At 53.4% G+C, this 26,194-nt stretch overlaps 10 protein-coding genes across 10 annotated transcripts; 5 read left to right on the top strand and 5 right to left on the bottom strand.

Moving 5' to 3' along the window:
* Window positions 1–245: 245 nt before the first annotated feature.
* On the top strand, window positions 246–1,107 carry A1O3_10276 (uncharacterized protein; the record flags this gene model as incomplete). Its single annotated transcript, XM_007740366.1, has 2 exons — window positions 246–294; window positions 356–1,107. 2 exons carry the CDS (start codon window positions 246–248, stop codon window positions 1,105–1,107), a joined length of 801 nt encoding a protein of 266 aa, XP_007738556.1.
* Window positions 1,108–2,200: 1,093 nt separating this feature from the next.
* A1O3_10275 (glutamate-cysteine ligase) lies at window positions 2,201–4,509 on the bottom strand (the record flags this gene model as incomplete). Its single annotated transcript, XM_007740365.1, has 5 exons — window positions 2,201–3,992; window positions 4,049–4,194; window positions 4,251–4,316; window positions 4,374–4,446; window positions 4,499–4,509. The coding sequence occupies 5 exons, from the start codon at window positions 4,507–4,509 to the stop codon at window positions 2,201–2,203; spliced, it is 2,088 nt and encodes a 695-aa protein (XP_007738555.1).
* A 1,289-nt stretch (window positions 4,510–5,798) lies between these two features.
* Window positions 5,799–6,251, bottom strand: A1O3_10274 (NADH dehydrogenase (ubiquinone) 1 beta subcomplex 7; the record flags this gene model as incomplete). The annotated part of the gene is made up of 3 exons (XM_007740364.1): window positions 5,799–5,903; window positions 5,982–6,121; window positions 6,200–6,251. The coding sequence occupies 3 exons, from the start codon at window positions 6,249–6,251 to the stop codon at window positions 5,799–5,801; spliced, it is 297 nt and encodes a 98-aa protein (XP_007738554.1).
* A 1,344-nt stretch (window positions 6,252–7,595) lies between these two features.
* Window positions 7,596–10,432, top strand: A1O3_10273 (uncharacterized protein; the record flags this gene model as incomplete). Its single annotated transcript, XM_007740363.1, has 4 exons — window positions 7,596–8,363; window positions 8,418–8,709; window positions 8,763–9,102; window positions 9,166–10,432. 4 exons carry the CDS (start codon window positions 7,596–7,598, stop codon window positions 10,430–10,432), a joined length of 2,667 nt encoding a protein of 888 aa, XP_007738553.1.
* A 609-nt stretch (window positions 10,433–11,041) lies between these two features.
* On the top strand, window positions 11,042–11,815 carry A1O3_10272 (uncharacterized protein; the record flags this gene model as incomplete). Its single annotated transcript, XM_007740362.1, has 2 exons — window positions 11,042–11,114; window positions 11,322–11,815. 2 exons carry the CDS (start codon window positions 11,042–11,044, stop codon window positions 11,813–11,815), a joined length of 567 nt encoding a protein of 188 aa, XP_007738552.1.
* An 849-nt stretch (window positions 11,816–12,664) lies between these two features.
* On the top strand, window positions 12,665–13,760 carry A1O3_10271 (uncharacterized protein; the record flags this gene model as incomplete). The annotated part of the gene is made up of 2 exons (XM_007740361.1): window positions 12,665–12,691; window positions 12,975–13,760. The coding sequence occupies 2 exons, from the start codon at window positions 12,665–12,667 to the stop codon at window positions 13,758–13,760; spliced, it is 813 nt and encodes a 270-aa protein (XP_007738551.1).
* Window positions 13,761–14,121: 361 nt separating this feature from the next.
* On the bottom strand, window positions 14,122–15,527 carry A1O3_10270 (1,3-beta-glucanosyltransferase gel1; the record flags this gene model as incomplete). The annotated part of the gene is made up of 2 exons (XM_007740360.1): window positions 14,122–15,371; window positions 15,422–15,527. The coding sequence occupies 2 exons, from the start codon at window positions 15,525–15,527 to the stop codon at window positions 14,122–14,124; spliced, it is 1,356 nt and encodes a 451-aa protein (XP_007738550.1).
* Window positions 15,528–17,292: 1,765 nt separating this feature from the next.
* Window positions 17,293–18,090, bottom strand: A1O3_10269 (uncharacterized protein; the record flags this gene model as incomplete). Its single annotated transcript, XM_007740359.1, has 1 exon — window positions 17,293–18,090. The coding sequence occupies one exon, from the start codon at window positions 18,088–18,090 to the stop codon at window positions 17,293–17,295; it is 798 nt and encodes a 265-aa protein (XP_007738549.1).
* Window positions 18,091–20,228: 2,138 nt separating this feature from the next.
* Window positions 20,229–21,955, bottom strand: A1O3_10268 (uncharacterized protein; the record flags this gene model as incomplete). The annotated part of the gene is made up of 3 exons (XM_007740358.1): window positions 20,229–20,637; window positions 20,711–21,687; window positions 21,746–21,955. The coding sequence occupies 3 exons, from the start codon at window positions 21,953–21,955 to the stop codon at window positions 20,229–20,231; spliced, it is 1,596 nt and encodes a 531-aa protein (XP_007738548.1).
* Window positions 21,956–22,693: 738 nt separating this feature from the next.
* Window positions 22,694–25,122, top strand: A1O3_10267 (uncharacterized protein; the record flags this gene model as incomplete). The annotated part of the gene is made up of 9 exons (XM_007740357.1): window positions 22,694–23,127; window positions 23,174–23,295; window positions 23,363–23,395; window positions 23,452–23,522; window positions 23,573–23,647; window positions 23,714–24,065; window positions 24,145–24,498; window positions 24,629–24,715; window positions 24,779–25,122. 9 exons carry the CDS (start codon window positions 22,694–22,696, stop codon window positions 25,120–25,122), a joined length of 1,872 nt encoding a protein of 623 aa, XP_007738547.1.
* Window positions 25,123–26,194: the final 1,072 nt, after the last annotated feature.

Here is a 26,194-nt window from a genome sequence, read left to right as displayed (position 1 = left end):
TGAGTGGCTTGAATAATGACGCTGTCTGACAGAAAGTCCCCCGCAAGCCTGACCCTCGTCCCCGCAGTCCTGACCGTGTCAGACGACATGACAGAAACGGGGAGTCCAGTCAAGCTCCTACAGCTACAGTACAAGCTGCATACTCGAATCCGTTGGCTTGGAGCTTCTCGTCAGGTTCCCACGGTCAATCGCCTCGCTCGTCTATCTCCACGAAGCACTTCCATAGCCGAGGCGCTGTCGCCAACATGGCTTACGAAATGTCTACCCAGCATGCGGCCCGAATAGGCACAAGACGTGAGCAACATACCCTTTTGGTTCCTGTCGTGTACTTACTGTAGCTAACCACGCTGTTTAGCCTTCAACCACAACAATCAATCCGAGGCAGCTGAACGGGAATACGACAGACTACGAGATCTCGCGCGGCAAGAGGCCGGCAAGCGGGCTTCGTTTGCCGCACGATCGCAAGAAGCATACCAGAAGGGTGATGGCGCAGCAGCCCATGCGCTCTCCGAGGAGGGCAAGGCGCACGGAAGAAAGATGGCCGAGTACAACAAGCAAGCTTCGGACTTTATCTTTCGAGAGAACAACGCTCCCGGCAGAGTTCCTCCCGACACGATCGACTTGCACGGTCAGTATGTTGAAGAGGCGGAAGACATCCTGGAGGAGCGAATCCGATATGCTCGAGCGCATGGAGAGAACCACCTACACGTAATTGTGGGCAAGGGGAACCACAGCGAGGGCCATGTCCAAAAAATCAAGCCTCGCGTCGAGCAGGTCTGTCACGAGCTGGGATTGCAGTATCACGTCGAACCCAACGAGGGCAGAATCTATGTCGATCTGACTGGCGGCGCCGTGGACACGCAGGCGATGAACAACTGGGCAGGGTATCAACAACCGCAATCGCAATCGCAACCGTATACCGGCGGCCAACAGCAGCAAGGTTACGGACATCAACAGTCGTATCAGCAGCGTCCTCCACACCCCCACCAACAGTCCCAACATCAAGGTCAGGGACAGGGACAGGGACAGAACGATGATGTGGAAAAGCTGGTCAAGAAGTTTCTTCCCAGGCTCATCAACAAGCTTCTTCGATGGCTATGTCATTGACGCTGCTTGCCATGCTCGGCACGCCATCGCAATAACACCCTGCTTGTTATAGCGCTACGCGATGTCTAAAATGACCTGCCGGGACTAAAATGACCTGCCAGGCCGATCCAGTCAAGCTGCATTTTTGCACGGCCGGACATCGCCCATGACAGCAGCAAAAGGCGATTTTGGCGCACGACCCCGACAGACAGAAAACTGTGGACTGTGGGAGAGTGTACAGCGAAGCATTGTACTACTTAATCCCAGTTCGACTCGAGCAAGCTGAAACCCCCCAGTTAATGTCAGCTCGCGGGATCGGATGACAAATCGTTGTTCTGACCCAAGTTTTGCTGATTCACTACGGCTGGTTGTCTGTTAGACCTGTATCAGCATCGATCGAGGCCGAAATGACGCCGTCGGGGCCTGCAAAACCGTCGATAATTGGAGTGCTCCCTCGTTGGACAAGCCATTTGTCTGGTGTGAGAATGGAGGGCTGACTCGGCCTAAGACTGGGGACTACCTAACGGAGCCCTTGCTAGTCGCAGAGAAGAAGCCGGGCCAGAATCGAGGGTTGCATATAGGTTGCATATAGGTATGCACATGGTTGGGCAGGACGCCGCAGGACGTCGTAATGCGTGATGCTGCATTCAAATGAACGACATGTAACGCCTTGCCTTGGACAGGTACATCATAGCCATCGCCATAGCCTCGACCGAGAGAAAAGACAGTCTTATAAGTTAGTCTTTACTTGTACTGTAAATATGACATGTCCACCAACTCAACGAACCCGGACAAGCGAAGAACAGCTTCTCACAGCCTCGTCGTGAGGCGGAACGGAACCCAAGGCTACGGCTTAGGCCCCAGCCCCCTTGTTACTCATCTATCATGCATGCAGGTGCTCTTCTTGTTGTCTATACCCGGCTCCGGCTCACCAATCACGGCGGCGTCCAGGGCTCAATCAGTCATTCAACCATTCAACCATTCAACCAACCATGGCCAATATGATGGTCGTCAGTGGTCACCGTCTAATCGGATTCCTCCTCGGTGCCGGTGCCATTCATACAGGTAGGTAGGTAGGTAGGTAGGTAGGTAGGTACCAGTCTGTCCGTCATCGTTAATCATCGAGACCCCTCTTCCTTTCTATCGCACTGAACATCTCCCACCCCGTAGCCCCGTCTTTGCCCTCGGTCTTGCCCACTTCTTCTACCGCGTTGAACATGTCATACACGATACGCTCGCTCACCACGCTGTCGAACTTGTAATCCGGATGTGACCGAACGAACTCGCGCAGCCACTTGGCGCCCGTCCATAATGTCCCATTGGCGCGTTTCCGGATGAGGTCGAGGTAGCGTTCCAGGTCGCATCGTGTGGCCACGTCGATGTTGACGCTGTCGAGATACGATTCCACCAGGGGGATCAGACCGGGGAATCCCTCACTTTGACCGTCACCTGTCGATGTCGTGGCGTGGCTGCCGTTGATGATTTCGTCGATACTCATCAACGTATATTCATCCTCGACCGGTCCATAGGAAGGGAGGGGGGTTTGGGGGCAGTTGCTGGACGTTCTTGTAGTGTCCAGGCCTTGGTTCTGGTCTAGTGTGCCATCTGACTCACCAATTCCGTTCAACACCGGAGACTGCCGGGGGCTTCGGCGGGGAAATGGATCCTTTCGGAACCAGAACTTCTGCCGCGTGACCGCGTCTCGGATATGCGCGGTCTCCATGTTCTCCGTAGTGCGTGGGATGGGAACGTAGAAGTTCAAATCGAAGCTCAAGATCGCCCGTGTCACGAGTACGATGAAGATGCTGAACGCGGCGTTTTCAAAATCCGTAATTTGGATCTCCATGCTGCGGAACTCGACCCGCCATCCAATGTCCGCGTCCGGTGGCGGAGGCTTGAACCGCATGTGCTGCCAGTTCGTGCTCTGGATGTTTTCAAAGTGGTTTGATCCTTCAGGATCCAGCTGTTTCAGATCCTCGGAAAAGATCACGATCGGGTCGCGAATGAAGAGATGTGCAAAGTGAGTGGCCAGTAGCTCGTCCATGCCGGCATCGAGCAGTTTCTGCTTCAGCGCTCCGTCGACAATCAGCTGTGGGTCCATGTATTCTGGTCGTAGGCGCGGATCTTCCGCGATGTACGTGCTGTTGCTGGCGTAGCGGGATTTCGGGATGCGCCAGCGGTCATGCTCCAGAGGCGCCTCGCCGAGTTCTTCTGGGGTGCGATCGTCGACGGCGCGAGAAATCTGGTTCCACCGTACATCGGTATCTACCAGAAACCCCTTGTAGATCGGCGTGGCGGCAGTGAGGGCCAGCAATATGGGCCCTAGCGGGGAGAGCTGGTCATAGAGCATCCGGCCTTCACGGATGTTTTTGGCCTGGAAGGTGATTTGCAGACAGCAGCTGCCCATCCCAAACGCCATAGCATCCATATAAACACAGTCAGGCTTGACGGCGCCCTTGCGCACATCGTCGTCTTCCGGCCAGTTGTGAAGGTCGTAGTTGACGGTCGGGTCGCTGAACGGGGTTGGCGTGTTTTTGTCGTGGAAAACGGGCACGTTGATCTCGACCTTTCGTCCTCTGCGCGCGCGGATGTTGGCAGCCAGCGTGGGGAAGCGGATGTGTGGATTGGCGATTTCATCGGGGACGAACTGCGATCGTAACATCGGACCGGAGGGAGGATAGTACGGCGAGGTATAGTCGTCCAGTGTCCCTAGACGAGGGAATGTTGTTAGGGTGATGGGATATTGGTCCGGGTCCATGTGGGCTTTGGCGATGACTCGTCGGGTTTTCATGTCAGACTCGACGTCAAGTAAGTCCTTGAATCCAATGCCCCATGGCTTGCCCGGAGTCGCCTCCAGCATGAAGCGGCCAAATTCGGGGTGGAAGGTTGGCAGGGTGCCGCTCTGACTAGATAGGAAAGTTAGTGAGACAGGCGAAGAGAGGGCGTGGGATGATCGACTCACACAGCATCCTCTTGTAAGTCGGGAACCACGGTATCCTCCTTCGCCAACTCGGTGTCTCGTGCCAGCTCATTCAAGACCTCGGCCTGGCATAACGAGAGTCGCACCTTCTTTTGTTCCTCGTCCACCGCAACGACGAGATATTCAATCTGAGGGACGCCGTTTAGTCTACCGTCCGCTCGATGTGACATGTATGAAAGCTTACCTCGTCGCCCCAAAGGAGCGCATCACGTTCTTTGCTCTTGGCCTTCCGCCATATAGTGAGTAATTGCTGGAAGGCATCAGTATCTGGTTGCACGACGAGGACATCCCAGCAGTGGCTCTTTACCTCGATCCCCCATTCTCTTACTTGATTTGCGGCTTTCTTCGCCTCTGGCCAGCTTAATGGCGTGCCTAATGCTCTGCGCGAGTGTGAGGATGTGTGATGACAGTCTGATACATGCTGGAACCTACAAAAGACCCATGACGCGGACACACCCCCGGTTATCGAATGAGACTTAGACTCGGGCGGAATATGTACAGGAACGAGCGCCAGCGGAGTGAGACTACTCCATCGGGGCGAGGCCGGCTTTCTTGTGAATGGAAAACAGGACGCAATTGGACGTCGACGATATCAGGGGAGGGCAAAAGAGGCCATGATCGGGCCGTCTAATGAGTTTGGCAGGTTCGTCACGGCTTCCTATTATTATCTCCCAGATGGGTGTGGTCTGGGTGCAAAATTCGGCCAGTCGTGTGGCGTCGGTCGCAAATTTCCCTCCGGCAAGAAAAGAATTCGACTCGCGGGGACGGTCTAGCCCTGTAGGTCCGGCGCGAGGAGGCGAGAGACGCAGGACAAGGACGAGAACGACGACGATGGCTAGGAAATGACGATCTTAGAGATCCTGGAGGATTGAGGGCGAAGTCGATCGTCGGTAATATGGAATGGAATGGTTGGTGCACGGGAAAAAAGTGAGACCTGGAGGAGAAGGGCGGGATGGGCAGGAAAGAGATGCCGCTGGTGGTCTGGCCCGCTCAATTAGTCATCACCACGGCTGGAGGGTGCGGTGCGCACCGGCGATATCATGTTCTACACACTGTCACAGGCTTGCCGGTGTGCAGGTGGACCGCAAAGAACGATCGCGGCCTGGAGAGAGAGAGCCAGACTCCATTTGAACAGATACTGATAGTGCGCCAACTGGCACGAGGCTTCCACACAGAGCGTCGAGGTCGAGGTTTCGAGCCTATGAGACGCTCGCTGACCTCCGGACTGCGTGTCCTGCATTGGTCGAAATCACACCATCTGCGGCAAATCCCAGTGCTCCAATTCGCGAGCGTGGGGGTCCTCTACGAGATGATCACAGCTGCGGTGCAACAGAACTGTCAAGGATTCTGACTGATTCGAAGCCTAGCGATCATAGATAGCTCTCGTCACACAAAGACGTGATCGCTGCAGCGTCAGATGGATGAATTGGTTTGGGGCATAGGGCCCTTCTGGGTCTGTGGAACATCCCTCGTCTTCGCCGCCCCCTGTGGCTCCCTCCATCGAAGTTGACTCGTCCTGTCTTCGTGGACACGCTCATATTGTCCTCTCCGTGTAGACATAGCGTATGCCCTGGACAGCCATCCTTGATTGACTTGATTTCTTCAGCGCACGCCTGCAGGTGCACTGTAGAGATCCTTCTCCAGGTATACAACAGCAGCGTCCTTGCATCCTTTCGTCCTCGCATCCTCGCATTCTAATTATATTTTAAACACCATCCAGTCTTCACTTTCTTTAGGCACTGCTTGCAGCTGCTTTTGACGCCCGAAGCTCGTCCATTTTCGCGACTCTCTTTTTGAACTCTTCGTACTGACATTTCTCATAGCTATGTCGTTCGGTCTGCGATCGGCAAGCCCCGCCCAATCAGTCACTTCTGTCCTGCATTCCAGGCCGGTCCGTACTCGAGCCATCACTTACCTCGCACTTCCAAGGCAGATACCACGTTTCATGTCGACATTTGTTAAGCGGGATCAGGAGGTTCGCGCAGCTATCGCGGTAGGCCATGGGTAATCTGGCTTCGGACATTGCCTCTCTGGAAGCGGGAGCGGGAGCTGTAGCTGTAACTCAGGTGTGATGTGTTAGTCGCAGGTCTTTCTACTGATGCGGAACGAAGGGGAAGAGAAGTCTGCGCATACCGTGATCGTCGCCCAGCCCGACGGCATCTTTAATGGCCTCGACGACCGTCATTTTGAGCAACGTGCTTTGAACAAGACTAAGGGTGCGCGGAGGGAAGATGCAAAGCCCATAAAGACATAGCTTGCTTGCTGCCGATGTTGAAGTCAAGCTGCAGTTCAATTGACTGGGTTCGAGCATTTGAGCTCTTGCGCAGCCTTGGCATTTAATACGGCGAACCAAAGCCGACTTCGTTGCACTCGAGCTGCCAGTGACCTCGTACGAGTCTTCAACTGCTGCTTCGTCCAACCTTCACATGAAATCTACCAACCCCGGAACGGAGTACTGTATCGAGAGAGCGCAGGATGCGTCTCGGATGGGGACTTCACACCCCGCGGCCTCGATCTGCTGCTCAGCCATGCCGCCACATCGGTCTACAACCATTGAGCCTGGCAAGGCTGAAATGGGGCGATTGCGGTTCCAGCAGGCAAGGCAGCTTCGGAGACGTACATGAAGGATTAGCTGGCTGGTTCTGCTTTAGCGCCCATGCGACAGCTACCCAGGATTTCTCACGGGAATGCCTACTTGGGGCGCACTTCAAACCGTAGCCGAGCCCAACTCCGACCACGCCTCATTATCCTTCATGGCCGATCACGAGATAAACATCGCGGGGCGGCCCTTGACAGCCCTGTTTGAACACCGCCTTCTTCAATTCCCATTGAGAGAGCTACTCTAAGCGATTTATTCCGTCGGATGATCCTTCCCCCTTCGAGCTTAAAATCGGGCGTCGAAGTCGGAGCCTCAAAACAAGGCACAAGATGCAAGGCAACCATTCGCCCGCATTGTCACACTCCCTTGCAGCCCGCCCCTGGCATTCTAAGCCACGGCTGCAACAACCTAGTTTTAGGGCACAGTGAATTGAACACTGGCTCTCGTCGAGGGGATTAGTGTTCGGCATGCAACATGCAACCTGCAACATGTAGCTGCCTAGTCATCGTGCTACGGCCTGCAGACAGGTAATGTTCAGGATGCCGATCAACGCCCAGTCCGTCAGCTTCTCCTAGTACATGCATAGCAGCTCAAAAGGAGGCGTTTTGAACTTTGGTCAAACCGCCTCTGTGAAAGGCAGCGACCTCTGAGACTGTGCCACGTCAGCCGGCCCTGATAAGCATGCTACTCCTGTCTGCGGGATGCAACTCCTGTTCTGCTTCAGGCCTTGATCAAGCCATTGAGGACCCAACTTCCTCTCACTAAGTCACGTTCGACTCTTTCCCGGACGATGGCTGTCAATCCACTTGTTATCAGTACATAAGACTCATTGCATTGGGAATACAGTTTCTCTGCTACTTGTCCAATCTCCTCTTTCGAGAAGTAGGCTACAGAGTCCATCTCCTCTTTCACGCAACCTTGCCCCAAGCCATGGACGACAATGACCGGAGTTCTTATGAGGATGACACCGGGATCCTGACTTCCACGGGTCACGGCCTGAACGGCCGTGGAGCCAACATGTCAAGCCTCACATCGCCTCAACTCACTGGTGCTCAGCATTATGACATCCAGGATCAGCAAGATGACTTGTTGGAGCGACTTGCAGGTCACTACTCTCCATTCGAGGGCTATGATTTGCTTGTCAAAGCCTTTGAGAAGACGGTCAAAGGGAATCTTCGGGCCAGTTTCAAAGATGGCATTCGACTGGCAGAAGTTGATGACGAAGCCATCCGGCCAAAGATCGGCATCACCTTCTTACCTGGAGCTGATACACCCCAGGTGAACCAGATGGAGCAGATCCAAATGACCAACTTGGAGCCTGACCAGAAGGATGCCTCCTGGAGGGTCAACACCGCGGGTGCACTGTTGAAGAACTTCGATGTCGACAAATCCATGTCAATCATCTTCACCGACAATACGCCTGCAGTGGTTGCTTCTGCACGTCAACGCATGAATGCCACCGGACCCTTTATTGAACCGAGCACTTCCTCGCAGAGGGCGGTCGCGGTCCGACAGCCACATGATCGAATGGTGACCATTGACAGCGATAATGTGAAAATCGTAAACACCTTGTCATCGGAGAAATGGGATCTCGAAGGTCTCTTGGTGGAAGTCGACCAATCCAGTCTTATGGCCGTCATCCTCAACTACCGACAGATCATCAATCGCGGTGGCTCTAACCTGCCCTGTGGCGAGACGGTTGGTCCTCTTTCTGATCAATGGGAGAGGTCGTGTCGCTAACTTGATGTGTAGATCAAATTACTCGACATGATGATTGAAGATGCTCGAAGACTGTGTATCCGCAGTCCGATCCTGTTCCGAATGTCCACTCGACGCCATATTATTTCGTCCAAGAACACCCGCTATGGTGTGGACCATGGTACCATGTTTCAAACCCTGACCACGAGCAGTGGCATCAAGAACATCATTTCCTTGAGTGCTGCGTACTTCAATTCATTGGCCTCTTACAACAAACAGGAACAACAACTCATCCGGCCACGCTTTCTGCAGATGCTAGTTCTCCTCCTGTCGTTGCTGAATGATGGTATGTGCATTTGCCCCCGTGTTGACGACCTTTCGACTAAGTCAGCCGTACAGATGACCTTCGTGAGCTTGCCGAGTTTCTTGAAGTCACATACTCCATCCGCGCCGAGCGGCAACACATTGAACTGCTCATCCTCAAGGTCCTACCTCTCATGTCCATTAACTCGAAGATCTTCTTGCAGTCTCTTGTCACTGCCTTTGACGGGCCTCTTGTGAACCCATCGCCTCATCTGGCCGACCAGCCGGTGATCTGGAATATCTTCCTTCATCGACTCCTTCAGCACAAATACATCCTCCCCGGTACAATCGAGCAACTGGGTGATGATGATTTCTCCTGGGTGGTGAATTGGCCCGATGGTGGGTACAGCGATTCGAGCATCTTCAAGAATCTGCAGTACGCGGGGTCTGCCAGGACGATCAATGAGATTCCTCCAATCAACCTCAACGCCTAGTTCAGTTCCAACGAGGTGACCGCGGTCTTCACCAACGGTTTCCGATACATTGTCTCGATCGAGGACCTGGAGAACATCACCCGTATGACACCGCGGAAGTACGCCCTAATTGAAGCTACTCTTGAAGCGCGTTCCTTCGACCTGGACATCACCGATGTGCACGTCAATGAGCCACTGTACCGTGCCATCTGGGAGATCAATTCGATCCTGACCCTGGTCAAGAGCATCCTTCCCGCACGGCCCAAGCACACCATGTCGACGCGTCTGAACAACATCCTTGGAGACAAACTGACCATCTCACGTCGACTAAGCCGCGGGGGTCGCAACAGCGAACCAACATTCCTTCCTGAAATCAAGGGTTCGGGTAGGCTGACTTACCACGTGGCGACGCTGAGCAATGGCCAGATGTTAGCGGTGTCGTACAAAGTTGAAGGTCGCAAGATCACACGGCGCGAACTGGTGCGTCATCTTGCGTCGGACCTCAGCAAGATGCGTGCCGCCATGGAGGCCATCGAGACGACGGTACACCAGACATTTGAGGAGAAGCGAGTAAACGAGCACATTCGGCAAACGGTCTCCCGAGTCCGCGCCGCTCTGGCGGCGGTATGGCGGCTGCACCGTGCAGCGGAAGAAAACAAGGAGAAGATGGAGAAATACTCGACGCAGCTGGGTGACGAACCAATCACTAAAGTGTTGTATCCGATCGGCTCGGACGAGACGCCGGTGGCGGCGTGGAACCACTACAAAGCGTGGCATGTTGGCGGGGAGAACGTACTGTACATCGAGGCACACCGCCGGGTCGTCCGCAGTGTGACGATGACGGATGACAACACCACCCTGGAAGTGACGTTTCATGGGCACGAGCAGAGATACTTTATCACGCCGCTGCGTAAACTGGAGGAAGATGAGTATGAAGAAGAGCTGAAGCCCGAGGACAGGGTGATTCTGGCAGGACAGTACCTTATCGTGGTCGAGCCGAGTGGGCAGGTATACATGCCGAACGGGGGTGCGAGCGGAGACGAGGAGCCACGAGGGTCTAACAGCCACGTCATAGGAGGCCCAAGGGCTGGAGTGAATGGTTCCTCGGCGACGTCGGTGAGTACGGGCGGCGTCAGTGGCGGTGGCCGTGGCGGGCCAGGGCCAGGCAGACAACAGATCCCGCTCGAGAGGGTGATGAACTGGGTCAAGATCACGGGCGTCGAGATGCCGCGGCGGAAGCGACGCCATCCGCAAGTGGAAAGGAGCCTGATGGTTCGGAGCGCCATACGATAGGTCAGCAACGACGTGGGCTCTGACGGACCACCACGTTCCTTTCGACTTGCAGGCAATGGGTGTGTGCTGAGTGAGAGGAGCACAGTTCGTTTCCTTTCCTAGGTCGTATTACGGGAAAAGGCACTGACGCCTGGATCACGAGGCTGAAGCCTCTTCATGCCAACCCTCTACTAGTGTCAACATGTTTTCCTCGCCTTCTTATTTTCCCTGTTCCCCTAACTGGTGTCTTTTGAACTTGACCCGGACGAGGCTGAATAGGCAGCCTCGTTCGAAGAACCTATCAGCTATCGTCCCGTTTCAATTAGCCGCTCACCGCTTTAAAAAGGATACATCCTATCTCATTCAATGCTTCTCATCTTCGACTCGTACAATTTCAGTTCAAGAACTGCAACAATACTAAAATCCACATCGATCACATTACCTCCATCAGACTCATTACCTACGGAGAATTGGCACGGTCACGTAAGAGGAAAGTACAACATTTTGGCGTCCTGGCACAGGTTGGTAGCCAGTGCCGCAGCCAGGCTCAGAAGGTTCTCACCTCAGCCGCAAGCAAGTCCTTTGACTTTGTCTATCACAGCTCTCTCTGGCGCGTCAACCGCCGTCGGCATGTCTGAGGCCACAGTCGGCTCTGGCATACATGACACAGGCCTTCCATTCAATGCAATCTCGCTGAATTCGGGTATTGCCGTCTACGGCGTCATTATCAAACGACCATTCCGACACTCGGACTCATTGGCAGAGCAAGACGAGTACGACAACGGCCTTCAACTCATTGAACGCTAAAAGCAGATCTATCGCCGTCTCGAAGGCTGCGAAGGCGTCATCCCATTCCTAGATTTATCGGGTCCGGCCATCCAACTGCCTCTCCTAAATGACGGAACATTAGACCGCCACCTGAAGCGGACCATCCGGCCAACGCGAGCCAAGCAGCTAGAGTGGGCGAAGCAAATGGCCGGCACACTGTGTCGAATGCATGATCGCCGCGTTCTGTTTGTCGACGTGGCATCGAGAAATATGCTCATTCATCCGAACGGCTCGATTGTCTTTTGTGACTTTGGAACATCTCTCATATTCCCCCCAGAAACCGATATCTGGATGGCTGAAGAGTTTGGCTTCTCATTTGCAACGGATATTTGCGAGCTAGGTGCAGTTATATATGAAGTGGTTGAGGGTCGACAACTTACTGACTTTGACCGAATCGCCGAGGAAGGGGGTGGTTGGCCAAGCCGAGATCGACTCCCTACCACTGACGATGTCTTCCTGGGTTCGGTCATCGAGGCATGCTGGACAAAGGGAAGGTTTCGAACAACCCATGAGCTCTGTCAGATGCTTGAAGGGGGATCTACCGCCGACGAAATCCGTGATGATCAAACATCGTGATGATCGATTGTCAGGGAGGCCCCGACATCCTGATCGAACAGCAGATTCTTGAACATTGTTCCATTGTCTTTTATCCTACCGAAAACCTATCCTTACGTCAAAGGCTTTTCGAGAACGACGTGAATTTCTATCACTTCGAGCTTGTTGGAGCCTTTCTGACTGGCGTCGAGGCCTATTCAGTGATCTATACGGCACGTGATGGCGCGTATCTCTCGTGTTTCGCGACTCGCGCCTCGATTCTGTCTGACTCACAATTTCAAATGACGTGCTGTGCGTGACGCGTCGAGTCCTAGTTCTCTTCTCCAGACGCGGCGTTGACGATTATTACTTACTACGTACATGCACAATCGCCATCTCGTCATGTTGATGATAAAGCTGCCTATGTACCTCTGCTTATCTCGTCCCGTCTGCACTGATATATCGAACCCCTTGGTCTTGGTCCGGGGAGAAGCAGCATCCTCGCGACCACGAGTATTATTGATTGACTCACTGATCACTGCCTCCCCTGTCCGTTGCGCCGGATGTGACCAATCAGCGAGGGCGCCGGTCCAGCAACATGGCATTTCTCGAAGAAAAGGCCAAAGCAAAGAAAGGTCGGTGGGAATTGATCTGTAATCTGAGCTGGCAGGCCAGTCGTCTATATATCCCCCTTCCTTCTCTTCGCTTTTCACTCTTTTTCTACCATCTCTCTTCTTTCTTCTGTCTTGTGTCTTCTGTCCATCCCCCAAGGGCAAGGCCCCAAGCCAAAGTACATCTACATCAGCATAGTCGGCTGCCTCAATCAATAAAGTCCAAGAGTCGTCGTACGTCAATATCTATCTCGGCACCCATTCATCAGCGCAGACCATCATGCCTCACATCACCGAGTTTCAAGAAGTGAGTACGATACCCACCACGTGATTCAGGGCTCGAGTTGTCGTCGTCTCTCTTCTTCTTTCCCCGCTTCATAAGAGAGAAGAGAAGGGATGGAAAGAGAGAAAGAAGAGAGAGAGCCGGAAAGAAAGGAGAGAGAGAGAGAGAGAGAGAGAGAGAGAGAGAGAGAGAGAGAGAGAGAGAGTGTGTGTGAAGAACAAAGAGAAAGAAGGGAAGGAAAGAAAAAAGAGAACGAAAAAAAGGTCTCGTGAGGCTAACAAATGCAAATGCTGACTCTCCCAATCAGAGAGTCTACCTCCATCTTCTGCTCATCCCACCAGGCCAAGTCACCACGTACGCGGCGCTCGCACAGGCCCTGGGCTCGTCTCCTCGCGCAGTCGGCGGCGCTCTGCGCTGTAACCCGTTCGCCCCGACAGTACCGTGCCACCGCGTCATCGCTAGCGATGGGTCCTTGGGTGGCTTTTTGGGTGAGTGGCGGAAGACAACGACAACAACACCGACACCGACACCGACACCGACAACGACGACAACCGCAGCAGCAACAGCAACAGCCGCAGCGACAACCAAGCCAACACCGCCGCCGCCAATGTTGGGGCTGACCCAGAGCATGAAGTTGGAATTACTCGAGAACGAAGGCGTCGAGTTTGTACAAGACCACACCGGCAAAGTCAAGCTGAAGATGCTTGTGTCGTCGTCGTCGTCGTCACCAAAGAAATCGCTATCGGCTGGAAGCAGAGCCCAGATCACAGCGCGACGACAACATCCGCCTCCGCGACCAGATAGGTCAGGAACCCAACTAAACAGCAAAACTCGACCGAAATTCAAATCCACAACCATCACCACCACCACCACTGAGAAGAGCAACGGTGGTAGCAGCAAATGGGATTGCAGCAGGTACATGTATCCGTATTTCGACGGCAATCATGGCCACAACGGCAAGGATCACACCCCCGCGGACAACCAAGATCATGAGGACATGGAACCCAAGCAGATCTGGTTCACTGGCCCTTGGGACACCACACATGCCCGAGAGGGCCTGAGGGAGATCATGGTATCCGCTTCACAAACTTGAAAGTATTGGGCAAGGCACGGCTGGAGGATAGCGATCACACGAGAAAATGGTGCTACAGATATTCCGTATACAGACCTTACTACGAAGGAACAGATAGCCTTTTTTACACACATCACCGTCACTTCCGAGATAACGCTGAATTCAAACTTTGTTTGCTATTATTGGATTGGTAATTGCCTGACAGCAAATCTATTGCATAACACAAAATCCATACATATTCAAGGCCTGTTGGAAAGGTCTCCCAAGCAAAAAGCTCCCCAGCTGTCCACGTAAAGAAAACTCACCCATGTTCCTGTAGCCTTTGACAAAACCGCCAAATCCGACTTCATCTTTTGTCTTGTACATCCCCTAGCGTCCCAATTTACAATAGAGCGGCACCGAAGAACGTCGACATGATGACCACTGCACCACAGACCAAAGGCGCGACCGACCATTCTGGAGTCTTGATGGAGACTGCACTGTTGGTGCCTGTGCTGCTGCCGCTTGAACCACTAGATGAAGCCGTCTGAGTGGCAGTTCCACTGCCTGCAGTGGCAGTTCCGCTGGAAGCACCCCCAGCATTCTGAGATCCAGCACCACTGAGGCCGGGCCCTGTGCCAGCGCCTTGAGTCATGTACTTCTTGGCCCCTTCGGGAATGGCAGGAAGCGCATCACTCTTGACCAACCAGTTAGGCGACGAGTAAGCAGGGCAACCAGAAGCACCGCCAGTCGAGTTATATCCCCCGGTACCCGTTGGGTTGGAGGTCTTTGCAAACTGTGACTGAAGAACGGAGAAATCGGTCAACTCGGTGACCGAATCACCGCTGATCTCAACCAGACCGTACTTGCTTGCTTCCTGGGAGTACTCGTAGACCAGGCCACCCGAATAGACAGGAGTCATATCACTGCTGTACAGAGACACCACCTCACCAAAGTCACGGGTGTTGGTATTGCAGCCGTACTCGGAAAGGAAAATGGGAAGACCATAGCCAGTGAAGTTCTTGACCTTTTGATCCCAGCCGGATTTCTGGAAGGAGGAAGGATCACACCACGAGTAGTCGTTGAAGGCAAAGAAATCCGATCGTTCGTCGGCCGTCCCGCAATTCATGTATTCGGCCATTTCCAAACGGTTCTCACTGACATCGGCAGCTGAATAACCCACAGGGATCTGTCGGTAGCTTCGGCTGCGGATGTATTGGCGAATGTCACGAGTGACGGCCTTGACATACGGGGCAGCTGCAGAAGACTCTGGGTCATTGATGACTTCATTGCCCGAGAAAAAAGCCAGGGTATTGTCGTAGTTGTGAAAAGCATCAATGGTGGCGAAGACATTCTGGAGGTAGACATCGTTGTATGATGGGTTCGGGTCCGCTCGGTTCAAGGAGTATTTGGGAGTGTTGACGTCCAAGACGAGGTAGATGCCAGCATCTGCCAGGGCGCTCATGCAGGCGTCATGGGACGCGGTGTTGTCAACGGTGTAAACCCGGATAGTGTTGATGCCCAGCTTCTTGAATTCTACAATGTCTCTCTTGCAGCCAGCTTCGTCGGCGATGGGATCGGCGACGTCGGAGGAACCGCCAGGTTGATAATCGACACCACGGATATAGAATCTGCTGTTCCCGGCAAAGAAAGCTAGAGGAGAGTCAGCGTGACGAAATTGACGCGTTCTAATCGCGACCGACCATTTCCCTTGACTGTGATTGGGGTCACACCGGAGGCTCGCTTGACCGTGGCGGCTGCAGCAGCCCCGGCGCTCAAGGCGAGGGCGGTAAGAGTCGAAGTACGCATAGTGAGGATAAAGAAGTCGTGACGACTTAGAGGATATGGGAAGTTCTTGTTTGATTCGTGACGGGCTCCAATTCAACCAAAGCGTGGAAATGGTAATGGGAGTTGGTGAGAACAAAAACGATCAAGGTTGGGATTCGAGTGAGTGAGAATTCCCAGCAAGAATCAGGATTAAGAATAGGTGAATGAGAAAGCGAGGGAGGAGCGACACCAGCAAACGAACGGGTGACTGCTCTTTTCAGGATGAACGAGAGACAAGAAAGTAGAAGGCAGGATTTGAAGTTTCAATTGAAGGCAGGAGGGTGCTTAAGCATCAAGCATGCACTTGTGTCAGAGCAAGGATCGTTTTGGGGGACGATGGTGAGTATCAGTGGGCACATGCGATGGGGTGGGTGTCTGCTTGCCCCCGCAAGACTGCGCAGGGGGAGCCTACGCAGCCAACCACCGGCGCAGTCTGGCGTCTTGAGTGCCAGCCACACCTGACTTCCACCATCACGATTCACTGGCCATGTTCCCAGATCCCTGAGGGAGTCGCAGCTGGCCCTCTCCACCCCTAATTGTCCGTGGGTCTCGATTGGCACAAGTTTCGAATTACAGTACAAGAGGCACCTGGGGGGGGGTTGTTCGACATGATGCTGCGTTCAACGTTTCGCCAACAGGTAATTCCGCTTCCAACACAATCGACTTGGATAGCCGATGATAACAGCGCCACCGAACAGGTTACTAACCACCACCAGACTCCCTCTTAGCGATATTATTGTCTGCCAGTGCTGCTCATCTATGCACATCCCCGGGAGATTGGCCCATTGCAATGCCTGCCACAACTCTCGCCTCGCAAAGGCAAATCTCTCCCAGTCACTGCACTGCCACCGTCATGACGGATATCGTGTTTCAAAGAGCTGGTCACAGCTACTCTGTACCCCCTGACGCTACAGTTCAGATCTGTCAGTGAATCAACGGGATTCCATACGATCGCCAAGATCGACCTGTCATGCATGACTGGCGTTGAACATGCTTCACCATGTCTGCAGTAAGATTGCTGGGAAGGCTATGACGGCCCACAGCGCAAATTACTATAGGGTACCATACTTTCACAGACTATAAAAGAACCTACATGTCATGCCATGGCATGTCTTGGGTCTGTTCCTGTTCTTGAACACGCTGGATTACCTGTTATGCTGCATCACCGTCCCCTTTAATGTTGAATCCTCGATATTAGAACCAGCATCTCGTTGTCGGACTCGCTCAGAGACTCTCACATCATCATCACACGAAACACGCGATACTTGACTACAACAAGATCAGTCGGCACCATTCGGACCCAATTGCGTGCCTAAACAACTCGTAGACGGAGCAAGTTACAATGCACGCAGAAAGATCATGAGTCAGCCAGCCAATCTAAGTCGGATCAATTATATTCAAATTGAGATATCCAGAGTATGTCCCAATACCTAGAGATCAAATCCTCCGCGTGTTACTTTTTGATCATCATCTGATCCATCATCGACATCATGGCTTTCCATCTGTTCGTTACCCCTGATACCAACTCCCCAGTCTCGTGTATAATACCTGTTTGCTCTTCCAAAGGAGAAATTCCCAAAAGAAACCCCGCTAGAGAGTGATGTGAACGCCGAAAGCTATGCCCGTTGCAGATTGCGATCAAAGAGAGAAATGCCGAGCCGTTTCATCGTTATTCTTGCCGAGGAAGAAAATCATGTTGAGCCACCAGACTGGAGGTAATCCCAGCCAGTCAATTTGTGCTGGTTGGTCATAAAGCAAACATCCAACCTCCGAGCCCGAGGACAGTCATGAGGAGAGTGCCGATCTTATTTGTGGCCGCACCGTTCTGCAACCCGGGACTGGATGAGGTGGCTGCTGCTCCGGCTGCGGAAGTGGCATCGGGACTATCCGTGATAGGTGCGTTCACCACCACCACCGACGTCGAAGTCTCGATGGAACCATCGGGGAGAGTGGTGTAGTAGAGGTGTGTGGATGTGCTGGGAGTAAAACGAACTCCCACTGCAGACGATGTCAAGGTGACCAGGCCACCTCCTACTGTACTAAAAACAACAGCTCCATCGGATGTCCGCACAGCCGTGGCAGAGGTGGGCGTCGAAGGAGCAACGGTGACCGTGGTGGCCCCAGGCACGGTGGAAGCATAGATAGCAGAGGAGAGGACGGAGGAGACACTAGCGGCTCGGGAACTCGATTGTTCTTCAGCACTACTCTGAGCAGGAGTAGAAGCGGTCTGCGAGGATGTAGTGGTGGTGGTGGAATTGCTGACTTGTCTCTTCTTGGCCAGATGGACGAGCTTGCTTGCGATGGCGGGGTTCTCGGAGTGGACGTGCTCGATGGCCGCACGGTCCTTGCTGAACACACCGTCTTGGAACTTGGGAGACAGCGAATGGAGGACGGAATGTAGGGTCGCAGGGTCAAGGGTGTCAAGGAGAGTCTGGAAAGAATGCCAGTTGATTAATGACTTGTCGTCCTCTTCCGTATGTCTCGGTGAGCTGAGGACACCAAGCACCAAAGTACCGAAAACGAGTACTTTGCGAAGGCCGAACATTGTTGTAGGGTAGGGTACGGTACGGAACGATGGATGCGCAGAGGAACGGACCAAGCGAAGGTGGTTCGTGCTGGAGGTGTTGGCAGTAGCAGTGACTGAGAGTGAGTGACAAAAGAGACGAGAGAGAAGAGTGAGAGTGAACAAGGAATCAAAAAGGATGAGGCTGGTAACTTGATGGGGGTTTGCGGTGGTGAGCTTGAGCTGCTTGTCTGAGGTGGGATGTAACACGGCGCAGGCTGTTGCAGGCACAGGGGCCGGGGTGGCGTCGTACTATTCGTTAGTCGTGCTGTTCGAGCCACTGATGATGCTCAGGCTGCGGTCGAGGATCGAAAGACAGCATAATTAGGATGAACGGGCGGGATGCAGGTCTTATTCATGGAGACCTGAGGTGGCTAGCCGACGACAAAGGGCAACGTGCTCGCTTGCATTGGCTGCGGTTCAAATCCAGCGGGTGATAGTAACGGTAACGGAGCTTCTCGTTGCCCTTGCCCAAGTGGAATCTGGAGCACGTCGATGAGCAAGGAAAGACAGCTGAGCTGATGATGAGGCGAGCAACGAACAATACCCACTAAGCGGGCAGGCCCAGAACCAAGTTGGCAGGCTGGACGGAGAGGCTTAGGAGCCTCCTAAGCCTCTAGCTGGTCAAGCCTCTCGCCTAACCGACGCCCACAGCGACCGCAAACTCCCAGATCCTACTCGTAGACTCCCAGCGGCGGATTCATCGGTGGGTGGCTCCCTGGCAGTCATGGACTCCTGATGGCGTACTGTAGTTACCATACTTGTTGGTAATAATAGGTCTTCCCCAGGGATCTTTCCACCTCACCTACAGAGTACACAGTACAAAGTACAGAGTACGGATACTCCAGCTCTCTTCACCAAGGTGCCAGCACATGAATGTGTACCTAATATCTCGGTACCTCCAATGCCTCCTCAACAGTTACAGTATAGCATTGGCCTTGGCCTTGGCCTTGCCCTCATGTTTCCGAACAAGCATGTGCGCTCTATGACCTCGTGGTGTTGTCGTGCTGCGGTTCGGTTTCAGGCGGTCAACAGCGACGGATGAGACATGGCCAACAAACTTGGCCTGTTCCCGCATCCTCAAGTGGAGAGCTGGTCAGCGCCTCAAACCGAACCAATGGAGCCTGAGCCTGTGTGCGGTTCGGTGCTGTGCCCTTCCGCCATCCCGGCAGCGGCGACAAGTGGTCAGGCCTGGTCATGCTTCCGGTTTTGCTCCATGAGTCGGACTCGTTCAGATCCTTTTGCTGTCAACTGCGTCATTCTGGATCATGTCAGTTTGTGGCTTGCGGTGGTGAAACGCACCCACCGCCCACCTGCGATTCCGGGTTAGACGTATGTGCGGAGTACTGCAAGAGACAAGAGACAGCCTAAGACATCCGCCATGGCGTACAGAAGCTGGAGGCATACAAATACAGAGTATGGATACGGATACAAGACACGGATTTTCATCTGCTTGCTACCCCAAGTGATCACATGCCGACTGATCTCTGATCTCCTCGGGCAGCTGAGGTTGTGCTGTGGCTGTGGCTATTTCTGACTTTTGACGTGTAGACTGAGTGTGGTGGTGTCAACATTTTACTGGAGCCGCAGACCCGGCTGGTGCGGCCGTGTCTGGTACCTTGCATCATGCAGAAACCTACTTGTCCCTCAGGTGCTGTTGGCGTTTTGGCGTGTGGGTTTCCAGCACTCGCACGGCCGCGCTCCGGTCAGTTTTCAACCTTTTCAATCCTGACCAGTCAAGATTGCTCAATATTGAACACGCATTGATACAGTGAGTGACCCAGGCACTTTCCTATATCACCGGCCCAGATCCGTCTGGTGCTACGTACCTTGTACCTTGGCTGAAGCATCCTTGCCCGAGGTGTTTCAGCTCGTACGACCACGGACCCTCCTGCAATGGTTCCCAATGGAGCCTGATGGCGCAGCCTCACCACAAGATTTGCTCCCTCTGATGACTACCTAAATAATTCACGAACAACAATCATGATTCCCCATATACGGTTTGATCCTAGATGGCGAGCGAAGGCCGCTTTACCCTAAGCCTTAGTTGAACCCACCCCAGCAGAACACGACTGAATGAATTGCATTTTGTCTATCAAATCAAGAGTCTGGGAATCTGTTTAATCAGAGCGATCAAACCAGATCGTTGTTTCTGGCATATCCTGAAAATCCAGAGCAGTACCAAATCTCGCCACCTTTCCCTGCGCATTGATCTGAAACTCGGCCGTGATGCATGCTGTCGGCTCTACACTGTGAAGGTACATGAGCACTTCGGCAATGAAATAGTCCCCAGACGCGTGCTTCAGGTTCAATTTGGCATGCATCGTTCCTGTAACAGTGACTTCGAGCTGAGGCTCGTCGTCCGGTGTCAGCGCGATGCTGAGCGCAGGATAGGTTGGGTGCTTGTATTGGCCAGCATACTCAGCCAGGGGGAGGGCAGTGGGAAGGCCAGGCGAAGGGGCACCTGGATAGAGTCGTTGTACAGCTGTGGCACGTTGCTCTCGAGCTGCTGCGAGAGACTTTTCTGTTCTGATGATGCAGACCGAATTAGCACGGTTCGCCGAAGACGGGTATTTCAAGATGAAATGTCCGGGCGACTTACAAATCCCAGAGATCCACCCGCTCTGCTTTCGGGACGTTGAGGAGCTCATCGATCAGATGCCATGCCAGTGTCTCACGGCCTGGACCCGCCCGGTTGCAGAAGACGACAACGCCCCAGTCGCGATCAGGAAGATATATCATCGTGCTTGTGAAGCCGTCCAAGCCTCCCGGGTGGAAGATGATGGTTTCGCCATGGTACGACGCCACGAACCACCCGAGCGAATATAGAAGTGTTTTGAACTGCGGAAACACCGAGGGCTGTACGATTGAGCGTGGTTCGAGGAGAGCGGCGTAGCCTTCCTGGGACAACGGGCCGGATTTGCGGATCATGGAACGGATATACTTTGCGTAATCCAGGACGTTGGAGATGGCCATCCCAGCACCACTCACAGCGCCTTCCATGTAAGGAATCTCCTTGGACGTGGAGGTCGCCTCGTCCCAGTCATAGGGCTTGGCCAGTACGATGTCATTCTCATCCGATCCGACATATCGCTGGGCATCCTCGAGCGAAAGGAAGGTTGAGTTCATGCCCAAGGGTTCCCAGAGGCGTTTGCGGAAGAAATCTCCCAGCCACTCTCCGGTGACGGTCTCGATCATGTATGACAACGTCACAAACATGGCGTTCTGGTATTGCCACTTCGTTCTGATCTCCTTGTTCATCTTCAAGTGGCGAAGCCCCCGCGCCACGTCCTGTAGGGTGCCCGGAGCGCCCAATGTCAAAACATGTCCAGGTAGACCGGTCCGATGCGAGAGCGCGTCTTCCAAAGTAACATGGGACGTCGCATACTCATCTTCAAGGACGAAATCTTCACGAATGATCTGATTGAGAGGCGTGGTCCATTTGATGTGAGGATAGTTTTGGTCGTCGTCGACCAGTAACGACGCAGCTGCGGCAGTGAAAGTCTTGGTGGTGCTCCCGGTATAGAACAGTGTCGACGGCCGAACTGGAGTATTGGGCAAAGCAGCAATTCCATATCCCTGGTGATGGGTCAGGACGTTGCAGACGCTGCCAGCACAGATTTGCGAGGAGTCATACCTCGGACCATGTGTCGTCCCCGTCCACGACCGCAACGGCCACTCCTTCGATATGCCATTTGTCTAGAGTGCTCTGCACCAACTTCGCAAAATCCTCGTCAAGTGGTGAGAGTTTGGGGCTGGCCGCAGCTGGTTGCTCGTTTGTGAGAAGGACCGGTGTGAGGTTGTCGGGTGTCATCATCGACACGATAGAATTACCGACCGATCCCATGACGAGCAGGTAAGATCGTCAAGGCAAGAAGAGAGCTGTTGTCCCGGGATAAGAGGTCAGAAATAGGAGCGTTTATAAGAAGGGGACACTCTGGAAGAAGTGGGCGCCGGAAGAGAGGGACTCGGTCTAGAGCCGTCGTGTCATGTCGTGTTCGTTCGCATCCTGGAACAGTCTTATCTGTAGGACTCTGCACGAGCCTACGGCTATTGCTAATTTCGACGCAGGAAGATAGTGGCGATGGCTCTGACTGACCCAGACTGACCCAGACTGTCGACTCCAGCTTGTGAAGAGGGTTTCGTTTCGATATTGTGCCCTTCTGGGAAAGGACCGCGAGAACGACGACGAGGCCAGTGAACACTGTGCAGAGCGTCTCCACCATCCGGATTGGGGGTGTAGGAACGACGAAGCGACGCCATTGGCCACTGGCCCGGCGTCTTAATCACCTCGACCTCGCGCATCCTCACATCAGATTCTAGCACGGTGGCCAAGACGGGGCTGGAGGCACGGTCTGAGATGGTCCAAGAGATAACGAATTCCACTGGAACTCACATCCAACGCAACATCGAAGAGATGTCAGGGTCAGGTATTTCATGGCGACATTTCCCCCTTTCTCCTGCCTCTGATACAACAGCACAACTTACAAGTCTTGCAATCCGCAGATCCTGACCATCACCACCACCACCACTCCTCCTCCCACTGCTTTTCATCTTCATCTCCCCCTACCACGACGTCTTGAACATGGCGACCATCATCCCGGAAATAGACGCCAAGGACCTCGTCGATATCAAGCGGGCCCCCGACGATGACGGCTTTGGAAAGGCAGGCAGAGTGGCCTCTGCCACCGACCACGGCATGGGCACCACCGTGAGCACTGCCCAGGAGGCATCTGGCATCGTGGCCGCGTCCTGGACTGTCCGAACCCTGATCATCGGCTGGGCGGGTGCTCTCTTGCTTAGCTTTGTCCTCATCTACGATTCGCAGACTCTGAGCGCCTATCAGCCCTATGCCACCAGCAGTTTCAGCAGTGTGTCTCTCCTCGGCACCATTGCGACCGTGCAGGCTGTCGTTGAGACGAGTACGAGACCTCGACTCCCCCATCGCCCGGATTGCGGTGCTAACAAGCCCCCGCTAGTCATGTACATCCCTCTTGCCAAACTCTCGGACGTTTATGGGTATGTACCAAGAATTGACGATGGCATGACGCTAATCCAGAGGCAGCCGTGGTGAAATGTTTGCGGTCAGTGTCCTCTTTGCTACTATCGGACAAATCATGCTCGCAACGTCCCGTAGCATCAGTGTCTATGCTGGAGCACAAATATTTTTCGTACTCGGTGCGGTGGGTATGTACCAATTGGGTGTTCCTGAACGAACGGTACAGTAATGATTTGTTCTTCTCACACTTGACAGGGCTTAAATGCATGTTGCAACTGTTTGCAGGAGGTCAGTTAGCCCTCGACCTTTTGTGTGATAGTGGACTGACCATGGATGTTGTCCAGATACCAGCAATCTGATGCACCGTTCTTTCATGAGTGCTGTGCCGACGATGCCAGCGATCATAACAAGCTGGGTAACAGGCCATGTTTAAAGAATCCAAAAGTGCTCACTGATGATCCTTAGACTGCATCTTTACTGGCGAATGCTGTCCTTAAAGGCGCATCATGGAGGTGGGGATATGGGATTTTTGCCATCTTGGTGAGTCAAGCAATGGGTCACGATTCCTGTTTCTTCTGCTGTTCTGTCTAATGAGCACTTGTATAGTTTCCCGTGACTTCTCTGCCGTTGCTCATCACCTTATTCTACCACCAACGCAAGGCAGCCAGATCGCTTGGCCCTCGTCCACGATTCGACATGCACAAACAGTTGACGCACTTGAAGGAGTTGGATCCTATCGGTCTGCTCTTCTTCAGTGCCGCCCTGGCCTTGATTGTGGTTCCCATCACGATTTCTCAAACGAACACCGGTGGCTGGGGGAGTGCCCATATCATTGCGATGCTGGTTGTCGGCGTTGTCAGCGCCATCATCTTCGTCGTCTGGGAGCTCAAATGGGCAAAGTATACCATGCTTCCACCGGCCATGTTGAAGAACCGAACAGTGGCAGTATCTGTGATAAGTGCGTCATTCCGCTTCCAAGAAGGCATGCATGCATCAATATCCAGCAGAAAAACTGACCAGACCGGCCTCCGATCTAGTTGCGATTCTTAATTACGGTGCCCTCTACTGCTACTATCCGTACCTCTTCACCTTTGTCGTCGTCAACGGCAATCACAGCACGGTCGCCGGCACCAACATGGTCATCCTTCCGACCTTTTGTCTGGTGTTTGGACAAATCATCGGTGCGATATCACTCCGGTACTTTGGGAGATACAAATGGACAGTGCTGTTCGGAAATGGAGTTCAGGTCATCTCTTTTGGGCTACTCTACAAATTCCGACATACTGCCCACAGTCTGGCCGGGATGATTGTGTCTCTGGTCCTGTATGGCCTGGGCGGCGGCATGTTCAGTGTTCTTCAAACGGGATGTCAAGCATCTGTTAGCCAAGGGGGTACGTACGAACAAACAAAGCCTACCCTGCCCCAGTCTACAGTCTACAGTCTACGTCTGAGGAAACTCATCTGTAGCCCTCTGAACGTACGCCCTCCCGGACTTGAGTGCTGACTCGGTTGCTTTCATAGCCATGGCGACCGTCACAGCCTTGTTCTGGACCGGGCTCAACCTTGGAAGTTCTGTTGGCGGAGCTATTTCTGGTGGCATCTGGACAAGTAAGATGCTTCTTCCTCTTATCCCTCTCTTTTTTTTCTTCCCATGCTAAACTTCTCCCACAGACTTGTTGCCCAACAAGCTCAAGCACAACCTGCCAGCCAGTGCGCAATCGGAGCTTGCAGCGATCGAAGGTTCGATTGTTGTTGCCATGGAGGTTCCTTGGGGTTCCGCATTGCGCGATTCCATCAACCTGTCCTACGACGAGACCATGCGGGTCATGATGATGACTGCGCTCATCGTTCAGGCGTGTGCGTTTCTCATGACTTTGTTGTTGAAAGACATCGACTTGAAAGCAGTCGACAGCACGCGAGACTACGGTGGCGCTGTGGTTGGACAGGTGGACGGCAAGGCAAAACAACACTCTGGACAGGAGATGGACAAGGAACTTGAGGTGTACAAGCAGTAGCAGGGGATTAGAATTTGTGGATAGGGGGTGAGGCCAGCATGGTGTTTGAGACATGAGGACCAAATCCAGATCTGAACGCCTGTACTTCGTACATGTGGTATATACATACAGTATTAGGTATACATACAGTATATACATACAGTATACTCCTATAGGATCTAGGATCTAGGATCTCTGATCTACTGTACACTGACTGTGCTTGGAGGGAGTAGAACTTGAAGTGTACCCGATGATAGCCGTGGTCCTACCCGCCTAGAGTCTTGATCTTGATTAAGATCTTAGGCACCCCTACTGTATGCCTAGAGCTGTGTATTTTAGTTAAGACCCTAGCATTGCTACCCCCGGGACGTCTATAATACACCCCCAACACATGAAATAGTCAACTATAGGTAAGTATAGTTCAGTATCAGTGCCTGGTCGCTCGCTGCCTGGCTGTGCAGTGGGTGTTAGGTGGGTGTCACTGTGTAGTGGGCACTCTCTCCGCGGCGGTGCTTATCATACAGGGTTAGGGTTAGGGTTGGGGTTATATCGCAGCTCTATCTCAGCTCTATCGCCGCCTATTGTACTCCGTCCTCCATACTGGTCCTTCTGCCCTGTCAATACATCTTCTCTTGTGTCCTATGGTGGCCTGCCGGAAGCCTACAGAGTCTGTCCTACCCTACCGACCGATGTGTTAACATTAAACCCTGCCCTCTCCTTCTGCTTCACCTTCACTGTGTCTCCCTATCCAGTCCGCGTCGGTCCAGCTTGGCCCTCCCTCGATGCATATGCATGCAGACCAACCACATCCACATCCACATCCGCCGAAACGAAGAAAAACAAAACCAGCCATCACTCGCGTTCGAACAGGATGTTATACATGTCGCGAGCGGCGAGTCAAGGTACGTCTGGACACATACACATGTTGATCTTGAAGCTGCGGTAGAGACGTCGTGCACATTCTGCGGTAGAGACGTCGTGCACATTTTGCCTGATACTGGCATTGTTGTCGTGCACATTTCGCCCGATACTGACATTGTTGCCGCCACAGTGCGATGAAGGGAAACCCGAATGTAGGGCATGCGTCAAACTC

This window comes from Capronia epimyces (genome assembly GCF_000585565.1).
Source record: "Capronia epimyces CBS 606.96 chromosome Unknown aczIQ-supercont1.11, whole genome shotgun sequence".
In the NCBI taxonomy this organism is placed as follows: domain Eukaryota; kingdom Fungi; phylum Ascomycota; class Eurotiomycetes; order Chaetothyriales; family Herpotrichiellaceae; genus Capronia; species Capronia epimyces.
Note: the sequence above shows the minus strand (reverse complement) of the source record. Positions and strands in the feature narration are given on the sequence as shown.